Source organism: Delphinapterus leucas, chromosome 11 (assembly GCF_059928025.1).
Source record: "Delphinapterus leucas isolate spDelLeu-1000000601 "Yukka" chromosome 11, BTC_Dleu_Yukka2, whole genome shotgun sequence".
In the NCBI taxonomy this organism is placed as follows: domain Eukaryota; kingdom Metazoa; phylum Chordata; class Mammalia; order Artiodactyla; family Monodontidae; genus Delphinapterus; species Delphinapterus leucas.
In genome coordinates, this window is record NC_143139.1 from 72,138,832 (window position 1) to 72,156,429 (window position 17,598).

The 17,598-nt window shown below is 42.5% G+C and overlaps 1 protein-coding gene across 4 annotated transcripts in view; it reads right to left on the reverse strand.

Annotated features, from left to right (window-relative positions):
• Positions 1-16,717, reverse strand: part of LOC111163577 (POC1 centriolar protein homolog B) — a 107,305-nt gene extending 90,588 nt beyond the window's left edge. For 2 of the 4 annotated variants that reach the window (XM_089921100.1, XM_022552400.2), the window contains exons 1-2: positions 16,598-16,717; positions 15,845-15,929 (exon numbers count right to left, since the gene is read on the reverse strand). In XM_089921100.1, the coding sequence (XP_089777226.1) occupies positions 15,845-15,929; positions 16,598-16,612 (100 nt within the window). In that variant the 5' untranslated portion in view covers positions 16,613-16,717. Of the gene's footprint in view, positions 1-10,443; positions 15,156-15,844; positions 16,250-16,597 lie in introns of those variants that run through there. The other 2 variants (XM_089921102.1, XM_022552401.3) reach the window with 2 other exon arrangements.
• Between the last annotated feature and the right edge of the window lie 881 nt (positions 16,718-17,598).

Sequence of the window (17,598 nt, forward strand, 5' to 3'; positions counted from 1 at the left end):
AACTCACTGAAGGTTTACAGGGTCACTAATGTTCAATATGACAAGGACCAGAAAAAATGTTATTATAGGATCATGGTGAAGCAACAATTGATTGGGGGTGGCATGGGCTGGGTGGGGGGGAGGGGCAGAGGGCAGAGCCAGAGGAATAAGAACATGACACTTAACTGAGAAGGTGCCACAGGACTTGAGCCTTTACATATTTTGTCAGAAAAGGAAAAGGACATCTTAAGCAGAGTAGATGCTCAAAAATCATAAATTTAGAGTTGATGGCTACATTAAAGCAACACTTGGCTATTACCAGCCTGAGACCCGCTAAAGAGAAGTGATGAGAGGGCAGGATGAACGCATGGTTTAAAGGACAGCAAAACCTTACAGCAAGGTGGAATTTCCAAGCCCTAATAATTATGAAACACTAGAAGCAGGGATGGCCCAATTACAACTGTGTGGCTCAGGGTACACTCTACATTTTCTTCCAAATTTCAAGAAAACAGAAAAAAAGACTAACAATCTACAAAAAGCCCATGAATGCATTCTTATTGGAAACTATGAAAACCAACACTGAATTTCCCTCCTTACTTCCTTAACCCTGCGCCACCAAACCCTAATACCACAATAATAAAAGGTATTTGATTATTGGTGTCAATGCTGTACAGTGTCAACCTGGAATTTGCTTTCATACATTTCTAGTGAACCACACCCTCTATAAACATTACATCATTTAAAATGTCAAAGCTTGTACCTAATCGTCATCTGACTCATCTATTTTAAGATAAACTATCAAAGGGAGGAAGTTAAAAATTTAACTAGTAAATCTACCCATTTAAAAACAAAAGTATTTATATTTTATAACAATAATCTATTGTTTCAAGAAATCCTCATTAGGACAAAAGAAAGAACAAAGTCCACAGTCACCTAGGCCAGTGTCAGGTCTCTGGAGGTGACAACAAAGAGCATACTAATGGTTTGCTCTCCATAATGTCCAAAAGGCCAACAGTTATTGCGTCACCTTAAATAGCAATAACTTTCTTTCCTCAACCCGAGCTGTCTCATTGATTTAACCAAAATCAACTACAGTTAACTGGAGGTTTGCTTTGCGAGGAATACCTTTTTCTGGAAAGAGGTGGTACTGCCTCCCAATTATTGCATTTGTTGTTAAATTATCTTTTCTAACGGTAATAAATGTATATGACGCAGAATTCTAGTATTACAAGAGTATTTACCAAATTTCCTTCCAGCCCTTGGCCACCTGGTTTCCCTTCCTAGAGGCATAGTTAACATATTTGTTTAAGCACATAGGAGAGAGGATACTCATTTTCTTGAGTATCCTCCCCTGTGTTTAAGCAAATATGTGTGTCAAATCACTTTTTTTTTCTGGATTTTTTTTCTTCCATTTTTATTGCGATATAATTGACATACAGCACTGTATAAGTTTAAGGTGTACAGCATAATGATTTGACTTACACACATCAAATGTCATGATGACCACAGTAAGTTTAGTGAACATCCACCATCTCATAGAGATCCAGTAATGAAATAGGGAAAAAAATATTTTTCCTCATGATGAGAACTCTTAAGAAGTTTACTCTCTTAACAGCTTTTATATACAATGTACAGCAGTGTCAATTATAGTTATACACCCCTAGTACTTATTTACCTTACATCTGGAGGCTTGTACCTTCTGACGACCTCCATCCAAATCCCCCTTCCCCCACCACTGCCTCTGGTAATCACAAATCTGATCTCTTTTTTAATGAGTTTGTTTTTTTCCTGTTGTTTCCTTGCCATTAGATTCAGGATATACACTTTTGACAAGAACACCACAAAAATTATGTTGTGCCCTTATCAGTGCATCATATCAGGGTACGCTTGATATCTGTCCCAGTACTGGTGAGATTAACTTTGACCACTTGGCTTAGGTAGTTTTTGCCTTGTAAAGTTAGTATTTTTCCACTTTGTAATTAATTAGTATTTTGTCGGGAGATACTGTAAACTATATAAATATCCTCTTCCTCAATAAACTGTCACCCACTAATTTTATTTTTTTTAATTAATTAATTTATTTATTTTTGGCTGCATAGGGTCTTTGTTGCTGTGAGAGGGCTTTCTCTAGTCGTGGAGACCGGGAGCTACTCTTCGTTGCAGTACGCGGGCTTCTCATTGCGGTGGCTTCTCTTGTGTGTTGCAGAGCATGGGCTCTAGGCACGTGGGCTTCAGCAGTTGTGGCGCACGGGCTTAGTTGCTCTGCGGCATGTGGGATCTTCCCGGAGCAGGGCTTGAACCCGTGTCTCCTGCATTGGTGGGCGGATTTTCAACCACTGTGCCACCAGGGAAGTCCATCACCCACTAATTTTAGCATCCTTCAATGATTTTCCAACCCATTATTCTTTCTATGGTTTACTAATTAATGAACTAATGTTTAATTTGTTACTTTAAGGAAGAATCTTCCCTTTTTCTCCACTTATCTACTTATTCAGATACTTGTTCATATCAGTGTGAACTCAGATTATTTTACTCAGTGGGTTATAATTCAAAGCTATCATTATTTATTTTGACTCATATTGTTCCAGATTTGGCTAGTAAGAGCCCCTTAAAGCTGGCCTCTGTGTTCTTCTGATATGTGTCCATCATTTTGAATACTTCCTTACTTCTAGAATTACAAGATGTTCCAAGATGTACTTTCCCGGCTCCAGCCCTGGAATAGGTCTTTTCTCCCCAAGAAGCTCTGATTCCTCTTAATAGAGAGTGGTATTTAGAAACCAAGATCTGGAAACTATGTTTGCTCATTGCTACTGCTGTGACAGCTAGCAGAACTAAGAAATACGGTATAAATAGAAATCTCAGCAGGCAGAACTAAGAAAGTAGATATAAATAGAAAGCTGTATCTACCAATATGTAGAAATGAAGATAAAGATATTAAAAACCATGAGTTCATATTGATAACTCTAATTCAATCTAACAGCACCAAATACATTCCAGCCCTCCCTCTTCTTACATTTATAACTCTCTTCCCCCACAGTAAAAAATCTGGCTCACGTTACACTCAATATATTTTTGTTCAAGTCTAGAGCACGCAAATGGTTTCAGAATCACTAACCCACACCCCTGCAAAAAGCGGTGCTACTAACTAGAGTTCAGGGTGCAGTTTTACTCCTTTTGATCTTGCCAGGCTTGGTTTTATTCTTTGTTAGAGCAAATCTACTTCCGTTTTAAATTTAGCTTTTGGGCATGCCCTTTATTTCAGATGTGGTCCTGATGCCTAAGGCCTGGCCTCCCTGGTGTCTTGCCTGAGGTGCTGGGCAAGATCTCCCCTTTGTCTGAGCTAGAGCTGGAGCGCTCTAGCCCGACATGGTCACTGGGCTCACCACTCCTCTCTCAGCCCAGCAGGAAGGGGTCTCCGCTAGACCCCACACTCTCTCAACTTGCACCTCAGCCAAAACGGCAGCAGCCCCGCAGACATCTGAGGCCACGTACCCCACTCAGCAGCAGCTTCTCAGGAACCCTGCCACATGCATTCAGCCCGGACACAACCAGAAGAACTAAGACCTCTGCTCCGCTTTGCTCTACCTCTGCTGTGCAGCAGGAAGAGTGCCCCCGGGGAGAAAGCCAAGTAGGGAGGAGCTCACCTTCCTTGCGAGAAGGTGTTTCCTTCTTGCAAGGATCACCGGTTTACATTCCCTGTTTGCTCAACGCCCGAAAACAGTTGCCTCATATATTCTGTCTCGTTTTACAGTTGTTTTCAGCTGGAGGGCAAGTTTGGTTACCAGTTACTATCGTGTCTGGAGGCAGAAGGTGGCCTTAGTCTTTTTAATAGCTGCATAGTAAGGTGTAGCTATACCTTAATTTATTTAACCAGTCTACCCTGTTTAGGTTGTTTACAAATGATGCTGCAATGTACATGTGTCATTTCTGACATATGCAAAATAACACTGTGATAAATGCCCAAAAGAATTATTGATAGGTCAAAGAGTACATATTTTAGAATTTACTAAAAAGGTCCATGTTCATAATATAGTATCTTTCACAACTTTATAAATTTGGATTATATTCCTCTTAGGTCTTTTCATTCCATAATCAAGAGAGTCCTAATAACTCAATCACCTCCATACAGAAATTCTTGAATTTTTCAATTATTGCAGAAGTCCCTCAATATATTTCCTACCCTCATTATGTTCTGCTTTAAAACCCACTACCAGAATGAAACTCAGCTCTCTAGTTTGAGGGCACCATGATTTTGTACTTTCTGTTGCATTTCCAGGTTCATGCTGGTCTTTGGTTCACAACAGAAACACTGGACCGCCTTCTTCAGGAAAATATAAACAAGGAAATCTTCTAAGGAAATCGAAGAGAAGGAGTTCACTATAAGTATTTTTAAGAAAAGAAAAATAAAATGTAATCCCCAGGCACACACATCCATAAACCCAGACAGAAGGGAGATGGTTGCACAATAAAAAGGTAATATTCTAACCGTAACTAGATAAACTTTAATACCCTATCTAATACTTTCAGAACAGTTTGTACAATCCAAGCACTATGTAATAGTATAATTAAGTGATGGCACTGACCTAAAATTCCTGTCTGAATGAGGGAATAATTTTCTTGCTAGCTGACACTAAGTAGTTAGCTTGCTGGTGTAAGCAGAGTCTCAAAGGAGCTGTGACTGCTTTAAGAATAATCTTTAGTAATGACAATGTGGAGAAATTTAACGTATTCAAATTCTGTATCTCGATGAGGGGTGACAATCTTAACACAAACCCTTCTCGAGTTGTCACTGTGGGCCGAGTACTTTTAAGAACTTGGTAAACATCCTTTTACATAATCCTCACAATGAGGTAGGTGACTATCATTATCCCTTTTTTACAGATGAGGAAATGAGGCTTGGTGAGGTGAAGTAACTTGCCCAGAGTCACGCAGGTGGAAAGGAGTAGAGCTCCGTGTTTAACCGGGTCTATCAGACTCCACAGCCGGGGCATTTAACCAAGAACCCAGTGCTTGGAGAAGCTCTGGGGATTTACTGATTATCCCCATTGGAATTACTTGGGGACCTTGTGAAAAACGTGTATTTCTAGTAAGTTACATTCTCTGAAATGAGACCCAGGAATCTGAACTTTTGATCACTTTCTCAGTCCATTCTGATATATGTGGACATCTGAGAAATACTGCACTCTGCTGCGGCCTCTCAGTGTGTACCCGAGCTTACTTTAGCGCTTGGGAGCAATTTTTAAAACTATAACAGTAGGAGGAACTTAAGTAAATCTGCTACACAGGTTGCCATCAAGAACCAGAACAGAAAAAGAATTTCTGGCAAACTTTAATTATAGTTTCACTGTGAGGAAAATAACTTAAAAATTCACAATTTCATTCTGCCTCTATTCAGAAAGATAAAGGAGGTATAAACTTGTCCTATACTGTCATTTACTCTACAAACATCCCACAGATTAAATAGGGAATGAATAAATGACAGGGTAACCTTGAACACAAAAAGAGGAAAAGGTGACAACATCAATGTTAAAATATATCGTTTTAAATGGAAACTTCTAAAGTGCAGCTCAGATTGTGCACGTCACATGAAAATGCTCTTAAACTCTTCTAACATTTGTATAAACTTAAGTGTGCCCCTCTGGGAAACTGCCCTAATGGAAAAGAGTGTGGCTCCAGAGGCCGACTGGAAGTCAGGCTCAGCCAAGCTCTGCTGCTTACTAGCTATACTGCCTCAGCAAAGTTGCTCAACTTCCAGTTTCTGTCTGCATAAAGAGGGATGGTATTTCACAGGTGGTCATTTTTTCCCATCCTCTCCTCTCTGATCATCTTCCAACTCATCCTGTGAAACCCAAGAGCCCACCACCTTCCAAGAGGCTACTGAGTATAAATCCACCATGCTTCATGCCGTTTCCTCCAGTCATGACCAGGAATTTAAGCCTTCAGCCTCTCTGGTCATCAATTACCCTGCACTCTCTCCCATAATGCTCCAGATAGCCCCTTAGCTGACCCTGGTACCCATACCTGCTCTCCTTCCCCAAAGCTACCACGGGCCAGAGAAACACCCACTACATGATCCCTCTTGTGTACACATCCTCCTCTCTGAAAGTCCCTCCTCCTACTAACCTACTTACACTTTGACTCTGCTTGGGGACATCAAGTTCCCTGCAACCCTTTCAAGCATCATTTTCTCTTTCACACTTCACCTACCTCAGGTCACAGTCTTTCTCTCCATTCTAACTCCTGGTATTATTAGTTCATTCAACAGATATGTCACCCCTACCACATGTAAGGCATGGTGGGCAGGGTGGGGAGAGTCCTAAGTAACAATACAGGCAAAAATCTCTGAATAGGGAGCTTAATTTTTTTTTTTAAGTTTGTGTGAAGCTTTATTTCATTTAAGTAACTTCTTTGGGTTTCAGTAGACGCATTGTTTTAATGAACGTTTCAATAAATGCAAAATCAAATATGCTGGCAGGTCACAAACTTATCTGAAAATTGCAGGAGAGCTCTTGACTCGGGCAGCATTTTCAAGTGCTAAAATCTATATTGCATCTCAGACACAGGATCTTAATGGAAGAAAATATCTTTCTCCAAAGCCATGTGAACAGTACACCTATCACCGTTCTCCCAGCAAAATCTGCTTTAGCCATGATAACACCCAAAGCAAAGACCAATGATTATCTTGCCAGCACTTTTCCATGTGCCTCTTTGTGCTGAGCTACTTTATTTGTAAAACAGGGAGCCCTGGTATAGGCTTAAATTTAAGCAGAGAAGAGGGAAACAAGTCAATTAGCAGGAAAGCATATCATTTTAAATTGTGCTAAGAGACATGAACGATAAAGCAGGATGTCACGTGAGAATTTTTCATGGGCATAGAATACTTTATTCAGATGGAGTAATCAGTGGCATTTTAAGTGGAGGCGTGAAGCACAGGAAGGAGCCAGCTAACCAGAGTGAGGTGGTGAAGAATATTTCAGACTAAAGGGACAACCAGGCCTCTCCAAAGACCTTTTCTTCCATGCTTCCTCAGCAGCCCATTCCATGGTCAAACCCTGGATTTTGTCGCCAGCAGAACCAACACTTCCCTGATTGCTAAATGAAACCCACTACCCTTTGACAACATGCTTTTCTTATAGCTTCTTTTCTGGATGAGCTTCTAACTCATCCAGAACTCCAATCCATTGACCTATGTTCTCCACTGAGGCTCTCTTTCACTATCTTCATTTCACTCTCTGATTTATAATCCTCACTTCTCTCCTTATCCAAATTATAAACCCCTTCTTACACATATATTCAATCCTTTGACTTTTCCTCCTTCCTTTAAATTCCCCTGGCAAAATCCCGGTTGCTCTGCCTTTTCTGAGACTGTATCTGTGCCAGTGAGAATTGCTAGACACACTCCCAGGAAGACTGGAAATACTATAAATTCATGATCGCTAATTGCACATGGATCTTCCATACTGCCCAGTGGTGCTCAATTCTATAATAGTTCCCTTCCCCACTCTTTCTAATGACTATTTAATATCTTCTTCTCTCTCTTCTACATTTTTACTCCACTCTATCTACACCTTGGCTTTCATAATACCTTACTATAATGGGTTCCCCTCCTATTTTTCTGACTATTCCTTCTTTGATTCTTTTGTCATTTCCTCTTCTGATCCAAAGGTTGGAGAGCCTTAGGACTCAGAAATGGACCATTTGCCCTCATTGTTCTATGTTTTTCCCAGGTGACCTCATCTATTCCCATGACTTTAAATACCATTTGTATGCTAGTAACTCCCAAATTTCTCTCTTTCCCGGGCTATCACCGAGTTTGAAGACCACCATCCTAGTCTGAACCACCATCATCTCCTGCTGATATAAGTATAATAGCTCCTAATTGATTTCTCTACTCACAGTGGTTCAATCTCCACGTAGTAACCAGAGTGATCTTTTTGAGGTATAAATCAGATTGTATCGTTCCCTCATTTAAAATCCTTCAACAAATTTCCATGACTCTCAGAACAGAAGCCTAAAACATGCCCTCTTAGTTTCCTGTGGCTGCCATAACAAATTATCAAAAGCTTGGAGGCTTAAAGCAACAGAAATTTATTCTCTTACGGTTCTGGAGGCCAGAAGTCCAAAATCAAGGTGTTGGCAGGATCACACTCCCTCTAAAGGCTCTAGAGATTTCATTCCTTGCCTTTTCCAGCTTCTGGTGCCTCCAGGAGCTCCTTGGCCAGCGGCTCTATCATTCCGATCTCTGACTTCATGTGGCCTTCTCCTCTTATCTCCTCTGTATGTCTCATTTTAGGGCCCACCCAGATAGTTCAGGAGGATCCCTGCTCAAGATCCTTCATTACATCTGCAAAGACCTTTTCTTTCAAATAAAGTCACATTTACAACTTCCAGGGATTAGGACATGGACATATCTTTTGGGGGGTCGCCGTTTAACCCACTATAGCCTCCAAAGACAACTCAAGCTGCCTCTGCCTCCCCCTGCAATTTCACCTCCCAAAGCTCTCTTTCTTCCTTTGTTTACAGGCTCTACCCATTCTGGTCTTCTTTTATTTCCTTGATCAAGGACAAGCTCTTTCCCACCCTTGATTTTTGCTTATTCTATTCTGTCTCTGGTCTTTGCCTAGCTAGCTCCTTCTTCAGGTCTTGAGTTAAATCTAACTTCCACGGAGAAGTGTTCTTTGACCCCGTAAACTTAAGTACGTTGCCCCAGTTTTCATCCCTCAAAGAATCCTGTTCCTTTTCTTCACAGCATTTGGTTGTTTTCCAGTTTCAAGTTGTATCTGCACATGATTTGTATGTTTACTTGTTAATATCTGTCTCTATCACTGGACTGTGAATTCTTCATACCATCATAAGAAGCACACCTGTTTTGTACATCTCTGTATGTACACCCAAGCATAAGACAGCACCTGACACATAGCAGAATTAACTTTAAAAAAAAAAAAAAAGAGTACTAAGTAGAGTACCTCCTATTCCTTTTATGAAGAGGATTAGATAAGTGTAAATAAATGGGTTAGAATGATGATCAGACAGCTGAGGACACTGCTGGCCTGCAGCAGACATCCCTCCCCAGCCAGCCTGGAAAATGATCAAGTTGGGCACAAAAGGAAAAGTAGTATCCGACTACTAGCAAGTTAGAAGGAGTTCTCTAGTCTTCAGTTCTGCCACAGACAATTATATACTCTGGGAACTCGTTTCACCTTTTATAATAATCTCTACCTCCTGTTCAGAAGGATTGAGGTTTTTTTGAAATCTTAAGAAAAAACTCCAATACAAACTGGTTTCTACCTGCACCCTCATACGAAGCTGGGAGATTCACATATTTATCTAACTTCCTTAATTCTGCTGAATTACAGCATGACTCAAGTATCAACAATAAGTACTGCTGGCCTGTTTTAAAGTCTAGTATGCACAGAGGGACAGAGAAAAGAGCAATCTTTTCTGAGACACATGAAATTCTCCAGCCTCTTTTTCTCCCCTGAACTTTTCTTTTTAATTGAGATACAATTCACATACCACAAATTCACCCTTCTAAAGTGTACAATTCAGTGTTTTGCCCAAAGTTGTACAACCATTGTCACTAATTCCAGAACATTCTCATCACCACCACCACACCCTCCAAAAAAACCCATCCTCATTAGCAATCACTCTCTATTCCTGCCTCCCCCAGGCCCTGGCAGCCACTAATATAGTCTCTACGGATTTTCCAGTGTTTTCTAACGTTCATGAAACTGAAACACAGAGAGATGAAATGATCCGCATAGGGTTGCAGTCACTTAGAAACTTACTAGCAAGATTATATTACTCATTATTAGGAAGATCATAACATATATTTATAGTAACGTTTTAAACTGTACATAAAAAAAAAGATCAGTGAAAATATGTTTAGCTTGACTACACATATCCTAAACGTGGCTATAAGACATCTGATATACAAAGCGGAGTCCTTGGGCTGGTGATGCTCAGGCAGTGTTTCAGGCCAGGGAGAGGCAGGGGTGGAGGGTGCTTGGCAGGAATCACTAAAAGAGGGACAGAGATGCTACTAGTGGACAGGAATTGCACTTAGGGACAGGGTGATGCAGAGAGAAGGTTGAGGGAAATGGGAAGCTATGCAGTTTACAGGACAGACATATTTCTTTCCGGCCCAGGGTTCTGAAATTCGTGCTAAGGTGCCCACGTATCCACTTGCCTCCTTCTATAGTGTCCCCAATTTGTCCCAGAGATCTCCGATCATTTCCAGTTTGTTTATGAGTAGTTAATGCACGAGTAGTGTCAACACCACTTCAGAATACTTGCTGGTTAATGACACTTTGCAAGATAATACATGAAATTCAACTTTTTAAAATATTCTACTGCCTGCATTGTCAAATAAGTAAAATAATTACAAGCTAACTTACTTCTATTACCATCAATAAATGTGTACACAGGAAGAGTGACCCCAGGGACTAAAATCATCAGAATCCATTTGCAAAAATAATTAGGCACACATTTTATTTTATATGTCTTAATCAATATTGCAAATACCATTAACAAAAGGAAGAAAGGATGGAAACCGCTCATCACACACAAAAAAATTCATCGTTCAAGAGATTAATCTGAACCTCAACATTCCTTGTGCTCATTTTAAAACATTATTAAAACATCAATAGAAAAGAACAAACAAGTCAAAACTAAGTATTTTATTAATTAAAATTGAGACCCTAAACCAACTAAAATTACACAACTGAAAAATAACCTCCTATCATCAACCTAGAAAAGTGAGATTTGCCAACAATTAATGAATACTCAGGAGCCTACTACTGGGTGCACAGACACATTTTCGTTTACAAACAAGTTATTCTGAGTTATAGAGATCCTGTAGATGACCAGATTATCATTTTTTTTAATGGCTGCTAAAAATGACTATTTAGTCAACATATTCATAGAACTGAACACTAAATAACATAGTGACCATTTAAAGTTGAAACTTGTCTACCAAATTTTTTATAAAACTGTTTTTAAGCATATAAATTAAAAGATCAACTCTTAATTATCTACTGCAAAAGAGAGCTTTGGTACCAATAAATTAGAAGTAGGCAATCAAAATATACTTTGTAGTTTTACAGTGTATTTTAGGAATTAAATTGGAAATGCCTATATGTGAAAATTGGGTCTCATTCTTCCGTTACCTACATTACTGTGAGGAATGAACAGCCCACTGATTCCAAATTACTGATATAAATAAAACACTAGCCTAAAATTTCTTCCAAAAAGATTAACAGGTCACACCCTGCAATTTAGGCAAAAGGTAAAGAATGAAGCGCTTTACTTTTCAATGCTCCCTTTTTTTTCCGATGGGAGCAGCAAGATTCTAGAATAAAAATAATTCCAGTAAGTACATTTAGAATATGTCAATCTTAGTTTCCCATTTGACAGGGGGCTAAGAAGAACAACAAAAATAAATAAAAAGAGAAAGGGTGATTTTAAAGACAAAAAGGCAGACTGAGCAAGGGGTGAGGGTGGGTTTAGGAGCATATCTGCTGCCAATTAACCACATCAGAGCAGATTACAAACCCTCCTAAATTGTACCCAGGGCCATGCACACTGCACATGGAATCTGGACAATTCTTTGCTACATAACATACAGAAAGTTATTAACACATTTTTATTTTAAGAAACAAAAGAGAAACAAAATATTCAAAATACATAGCAATTTTACTTTTTGAAATGGTTATCCTACAAACTTCTCTTAAATTTAGATTTTGCAAAGCTCCTACTCTCCAAGTCATCAAGTAGGCACCGAAAACAACTTCCGAGTACTGTGGACTGATGCTTTATGGAGCATGCATTTTTCACAAATCTAGACCACAATGAACTAATTAAGATTTAATTCTGAATTCAGCCTGTGATTGAATTCTGGATACAACATTGGAATAAAACCAGTAAAAATAATTTTTTTAAGTATGTTTACTTCTTGCATAATTTAGTTTGGAAAATATTCATATTCTTAACCCAAAAGATAACTTTTAGAGTTTGAAAGATTAAAGATAAAAAACAAAAATTGGTTCAGCAATTGTCAAAATAAAATGAATACAAACACTGACCACAACTTTCCATTCAATCCAAAATAAACCACTTCAGTTGAGCTCAGCTCACTTAATTTTTAAAACCATTTCTTTTTTTCCAGCTTCATAACTGGACTGAACGTTGCTCAACAACATTACCTACGTTAGCAGGGAGGAAATAAAGGTGTTGTAAAGACTGCACAGTGACTGAATGTACAAGCATAACATTTCAGAGCTGGAGGGATCTTTAAGACCTGCTCCAGCACCCACATTTTACAGATGAGAAACTGAGGCCCAAACTAAGTCAATCAAATGAGTTGACCAAAGTCACAATCATCGGCTGAGCCATTCATTCATTCATTCAGTCAGTCATTCACCCACAACTACTGACAGCTGCCTAAGCACCAGGCTCAGGGTTAGGTGCAGAAAACAACCTGGAAGGCAGCATCCACCATTGCCAAGGCTATCTTTTCCCCTTGTTCTCTTAAAATTGATCCTTAAAAGTCCTAATCAGCAAGAGGCCTGTAGGAGAGTTCCGCAGCCTTTGTAGATGTGGGCCCACTTTCAGTTTCACACATTTCAGTAAATGCAGCTGTCCTCTATTGTGTTAATTTTAAGTGATTAAGCATTTACTTTAAGTGCTTAAGCATTAACAAAGAGAAGCACAGTATTCTGAATGAGTCCCTCTCCAATACATTCATAACTTAAGGAAGTGCAATCAGAAAATGCCCTACACACACAAACAAGTTCACAGAGAGCACAGCTTACAAAATCAGAGTGATGTGAGGTATCAGTATAGATCAGTTAAGTCCAATAGCTCAAGTTTGCAGTCTGGAATGTAAGTATCTCTCATTTCATTCAGATATGGGTATATTTTTCTGAGATGTCTGTATGTTAAAAAGACCTCTAAACTTACATTCAAATTCACATCTAATGACACATATGTCTAAACCAGGTCTTTCTCCTTAAGATTAACTTTCCTTGATTTCTATTTGAGTAAAGAAAAATTAGAATTAAAAAAATAAAACCTAAAATTTAATGTGCTGGCTAAAGGAAATTCAAATTCTATGTACAATAAAAATAGCAATAGCTCAAACTGCACATTTCTGAGTTGTTTTCTTGTTTTTTTTTGATGGGATGTGCAGTGAACTTACCCATCAAAATAAATCATCCCTCGTTTTGCATGGACTTTTACGTTCTTTAACATTAAGTCTGGCACTTAAATGTTTTGTGTATCTCAAGTCAAATTCATTAAGAAGAGACCATATTGACAAAGCTCTTAAATAAAACCCATAAGTAAGGCACTTTGAAATATTAAACAGCAGCTCTCTGTGTACCCAGTTGCAGTGTTTTTACCAAAATGATCCACAGCTTTTACAGAGCTCTTGCAGATGACCATTGGGTGAATGCTGATAAACTTAATCTTCAGTGAGGCTCTCTGAAGGCTCTTTGACTTTCCTCAAGCTATCGTCAGCTCAGGACGAGAAAGTGCTGTTATGCTCTTCTATTTCTCAAACTTCCAGATTTGATTTTTATCTAGAGCATCACAAGTTCTCATTTGAACATCAGGTCGGCCCTCAGGTGTCCGGTAAGCACTAAGACACAGTCCTGAGTGGGGATGAAAAATGGTTCCATCTTCTTTAAAATACCAAATAATGTTTGCTGGAACAGGAAACCCATCTCTGGGACAATTCTGCATTCCCACGTGACTTTTTTGCTCAGGAACCTCTGCACATAACTCTGTCACTGAATTAAACCTTATTTCTTTGTTCGAAGTATATTCAAAGAATTGATTGCCTCCTTGACCGTGGCATCCAAACAGTGAAAGGTTAGCACCTGTGGGGTTGTTGTCAGGAGAATTATAATCTAAACATTCAGAAGAGATCCCAATACTGCGAATAGCTCCATGCCAGCCTGGCCTATCCTCTGGAACATGTAAATTAGAAAACACATTTTTCAAATACCAGTCAAAGCTCTTGCACCTCAGCCGTTCTCGTAGTAATTTTCTTTCAGAAATATCGCCATAAGCTTCTTTCCTTGCTGGAGGGTTTCGATTGTAGAAATGCTCTTTGTACCCGTCCATCCACACTTCCGCGGCCCGAGCAGTATTCTGCAGGAAATTGGGCCGAGCATATGGCGCCCGCTTGGGGAAAACGTGGCCCACGTGAGAACAGGGGTGGATCTCCAGTTTACCTCCACACTGCCACACCCTAAAAGACAGCTCCAGATTTTCACCTCCCCACACTTCCATCCCAGTGTCATAAGTTCCAAGGTACTGAAAATATTTTTTGCTGACAGCAAACAGTCCTCCAGCCATGGTGGGTGATCTGATTGGGTCAATTCTCGATTTCCTCCTCTCCCTTTCATGTTTGGGGACAGAATGCCACTGGAACGTTAGACGCCAGTCAAACCCACCAATCATGGGCTCCCCAGTCTGCATATAGAATTCAAAAGTATTCCAATCAATGGTGTCTATAACAGGACAAACAATTGCTGTTTCATCTTTAGCAATCCTTTCCAAAAGTGGCTCCAGCCAACCAGTATTACACTCACAGTGACAATCCAGGAAAGTGAGGACATCCCCAGTGGCAAAAGTGGCCCCAATCAGACGGGCCCTAACCAGCCCCTCCCGCTTATTTGTTCTAATCAAGCGGACTCTATCGAGATTGCTGATATAAGTTTCAAGTTGTGTCTTCAAATAAACTCTGTCGCTCAAGTCATCGACTAAGATGATCTCCTTCAAAAGGACTGCAGGAGAAGTTTCTAAAACACTGTGGATGGTGCGGAGCAAAGTCGACCAGGCTTCGTTATAGAAAGCAACGATAACAGAAGTGGTGGGAAGTCTCCTATAGTTAAATTTCTTGGATTTACACTCATACATTCTTTTATCCTCTACGTGGCGGTGCAGGGAAATCCTGTCACTGAGGTAAATATTAATGGCATATCTCTCAATGAGTTCTTCTTGCTGCTTCAGTTCACCCTCCTTGAGCTGGAGTATGCTGGCTTTCCCCCACTCCCCAAGTGCATGGGAATCTGCAGGGGGCTTCTCATAAAGCGGTCGAGACAAATCCACTGCTTTCTTCCCGGAGTCTGAGAGCTGTCTTGGGCCCCGCTCCCTGGTAAGGCCGGCTCCTGGGGAGGCATGGAGAGTGGAGACGGAGAGTTCCACCAGGAGATAGGCCACTGTTAAAAGCGCCAGCAGCAGGCAGCTTTTGCCTGCCCACGTCCACCTCACGGCCATCCGGATCCTCATTGCTGGGGCGCGGACGCGGCCACCAGAGCCACCACGCAGGGGAAGGGCTGCGGGACCCGACGCTGGAATTCCGGGCTCAGGTAGAAGCGAACTTCCCAGCAGGTTCCTCCTTTCATGCAGGCGCTCGGCTCCTTTCCAGCCGCGGGGGCTCCCCGGGGGTCACCTAAGACCACCCCGTGCTCGGCCTCCGGAACAGCCCCAACGCCTCTCTCCCCACTTCCTCCTGCTGGTCTCACAACTTTTCACAAACTCTCCAGCCAACACCCCTCCCTCCCCGGGCCGAGGACAAACTCCGCCCCTTCCCACTTACTCCTCCTGGTGGTTAGTTCGCGAAAGTCGTCGGCCAGGCCCAGGCCTACAGACGACCCTGCGGGGCCGGGCTGTGGGCCGGGATGACCAAGGTGGCCCCAGCTCGGGCCCACTCTGGCTCCGAATGCATCTCGGCCGCTTTCAACACCACCTCCACCCATACGTCCTCAGTGGTTCTCACGGGGGCCCGGCGTGGACAGGAGGCAAGGGTTCTGACCGGCTGAGCGTCTCATTACAAAAAGAAAAAAAGAAAACTTACCAAGTTGTTTGCCGTCGGGACTAAAGTCCGCGGAGGTGATCGCCGCTTTGTGGCCCTTAAAATAACGCTGCAGAACGGGGTCCTCCTGGGAAGGAAAGTTGTCAAGTTTTGAAAGCAGATGCTGACCTCGAATTTGGGGGGGTCGGGCATCAACGCTGTCCCCTCCCCCGGAGGCCGGCCCGGGAGCGGCCGCATCGAAGGTGGGTGTGCAGAGCAGGAGCGCCCCGCGCGAGCACACGCGGCCACCGCTACAGGGGGACGCCGAGCGCCAACTTCCCCAGCAGAGCCGGCCAAATCCTCCACTCGCGCTTCCCAGAACCGAGCGCACGCGAGGGACCACCTGGGCAGCTCTATTTAAATACACGTTCCGGGACCCCGCCCGCTGGCACGCAGTCACAGGTGCGAGGCGGGGCCCGGGCTTCGGTACTTTTCAACAACTTCCCAGGTGATTCTGACGCAGGCTCTCCACGGAAACCTCAAGAGAATTCTGGGGTCCATGGAGCTGCCGGGGCTGTCGGAGCTCCGGGACTCGGGGAGGAGTGCCCGGGAGCTCGGCCAGGGCTCTGCGCTCCCGGTGTCCCAGTGGCAGAGAACGAGTCACCGGCGCCCCGGAGCGAGGGGCGAGGAGCTAGCGGCTCGGGACCCAACTGAGGACGTCTGCCTCCATCTCCCGCCAGGTGCGGGCGCGGCCCCGACCTGGCTCCCCAGCCGGCGGGACCGGCTCCGGGGAGGCGCACCCCAGCCCGTCCTTACCGGGGCGGAGGCCATGGGGGGAGCGGCTGGCTCCTGGCTCCTGCCCCCTGCCCGTGTGGGGAATCGGGGGAAGGGAGGGGGCGAGGTAGGAAGGGGGACCTTGCGACGCCCGGAACAGTCTGCCCGGAGCTGCAGCGCCTCGCGGTCACTACAACAACGGCCCACTCAAACCCCGCGCTCCAGGCATGGCCAGCCGAGCCCCGAGGCTCCGCCCGCGCCGTAGAGAGCCTGGGCTCCGCCACCTGGCAAGCGGGAAGCCCCGGGGTCAGGTGCCGGCACACATCAAAGCCAACGTTTACTAACACCTGCGCTCCCCACGACTTGACACAAGTAGGCGGGTAGTAACCGGGATAGAAAAGAGACCGATGGGTGGGAGAGGGTAATGAGCCTGTGATCGATGCAATCAGAGTTCTATTACACGTTAAAGAGACAGCCCGCGCGAATTTCAAGCTGGTCCCAGACAGCTTATGACGCACAAGAGAGTTTGATGCGAAATGGGGCCGCTTGCAATTTGTTAATATACCCAAAGGAACTAAACCTCTGGAGGACAGGCTTGAATTTATTTAATCACAAGTTTTCACACAATGCCTGGCTTGTTATAAATGTAGATACTGTATAAACGTGATGAATGAATTAATGTTGTGAATCCACTTAATGTTTTTCTGCTGTGCGTTTTCTATTCCAATCTCATTTGCATATGCTTTAGAGCAGCAAATTGATACAGCAGCATATTTAAACTTTTTAGGAAGACGTAGAAAGGAACATATTGTTTTGTTTAAATTATTGGGCAACAGAGTAACAACAGCCTTTGCTACAGTAGGCTTTCTTGCACAGAATATCATTGAGCTTCAGCAACACTATGAAGTTAATAGAGTTACAAAATGTTACCAACCTTTACAAATTATAAACTTGATTCTTATTTTAATTTAATTATCAATGATCACACACAGCTCTTCCAGTTCCAAGTCCATACCCTTTTTTACCCTGCCTCAACGCTTGAA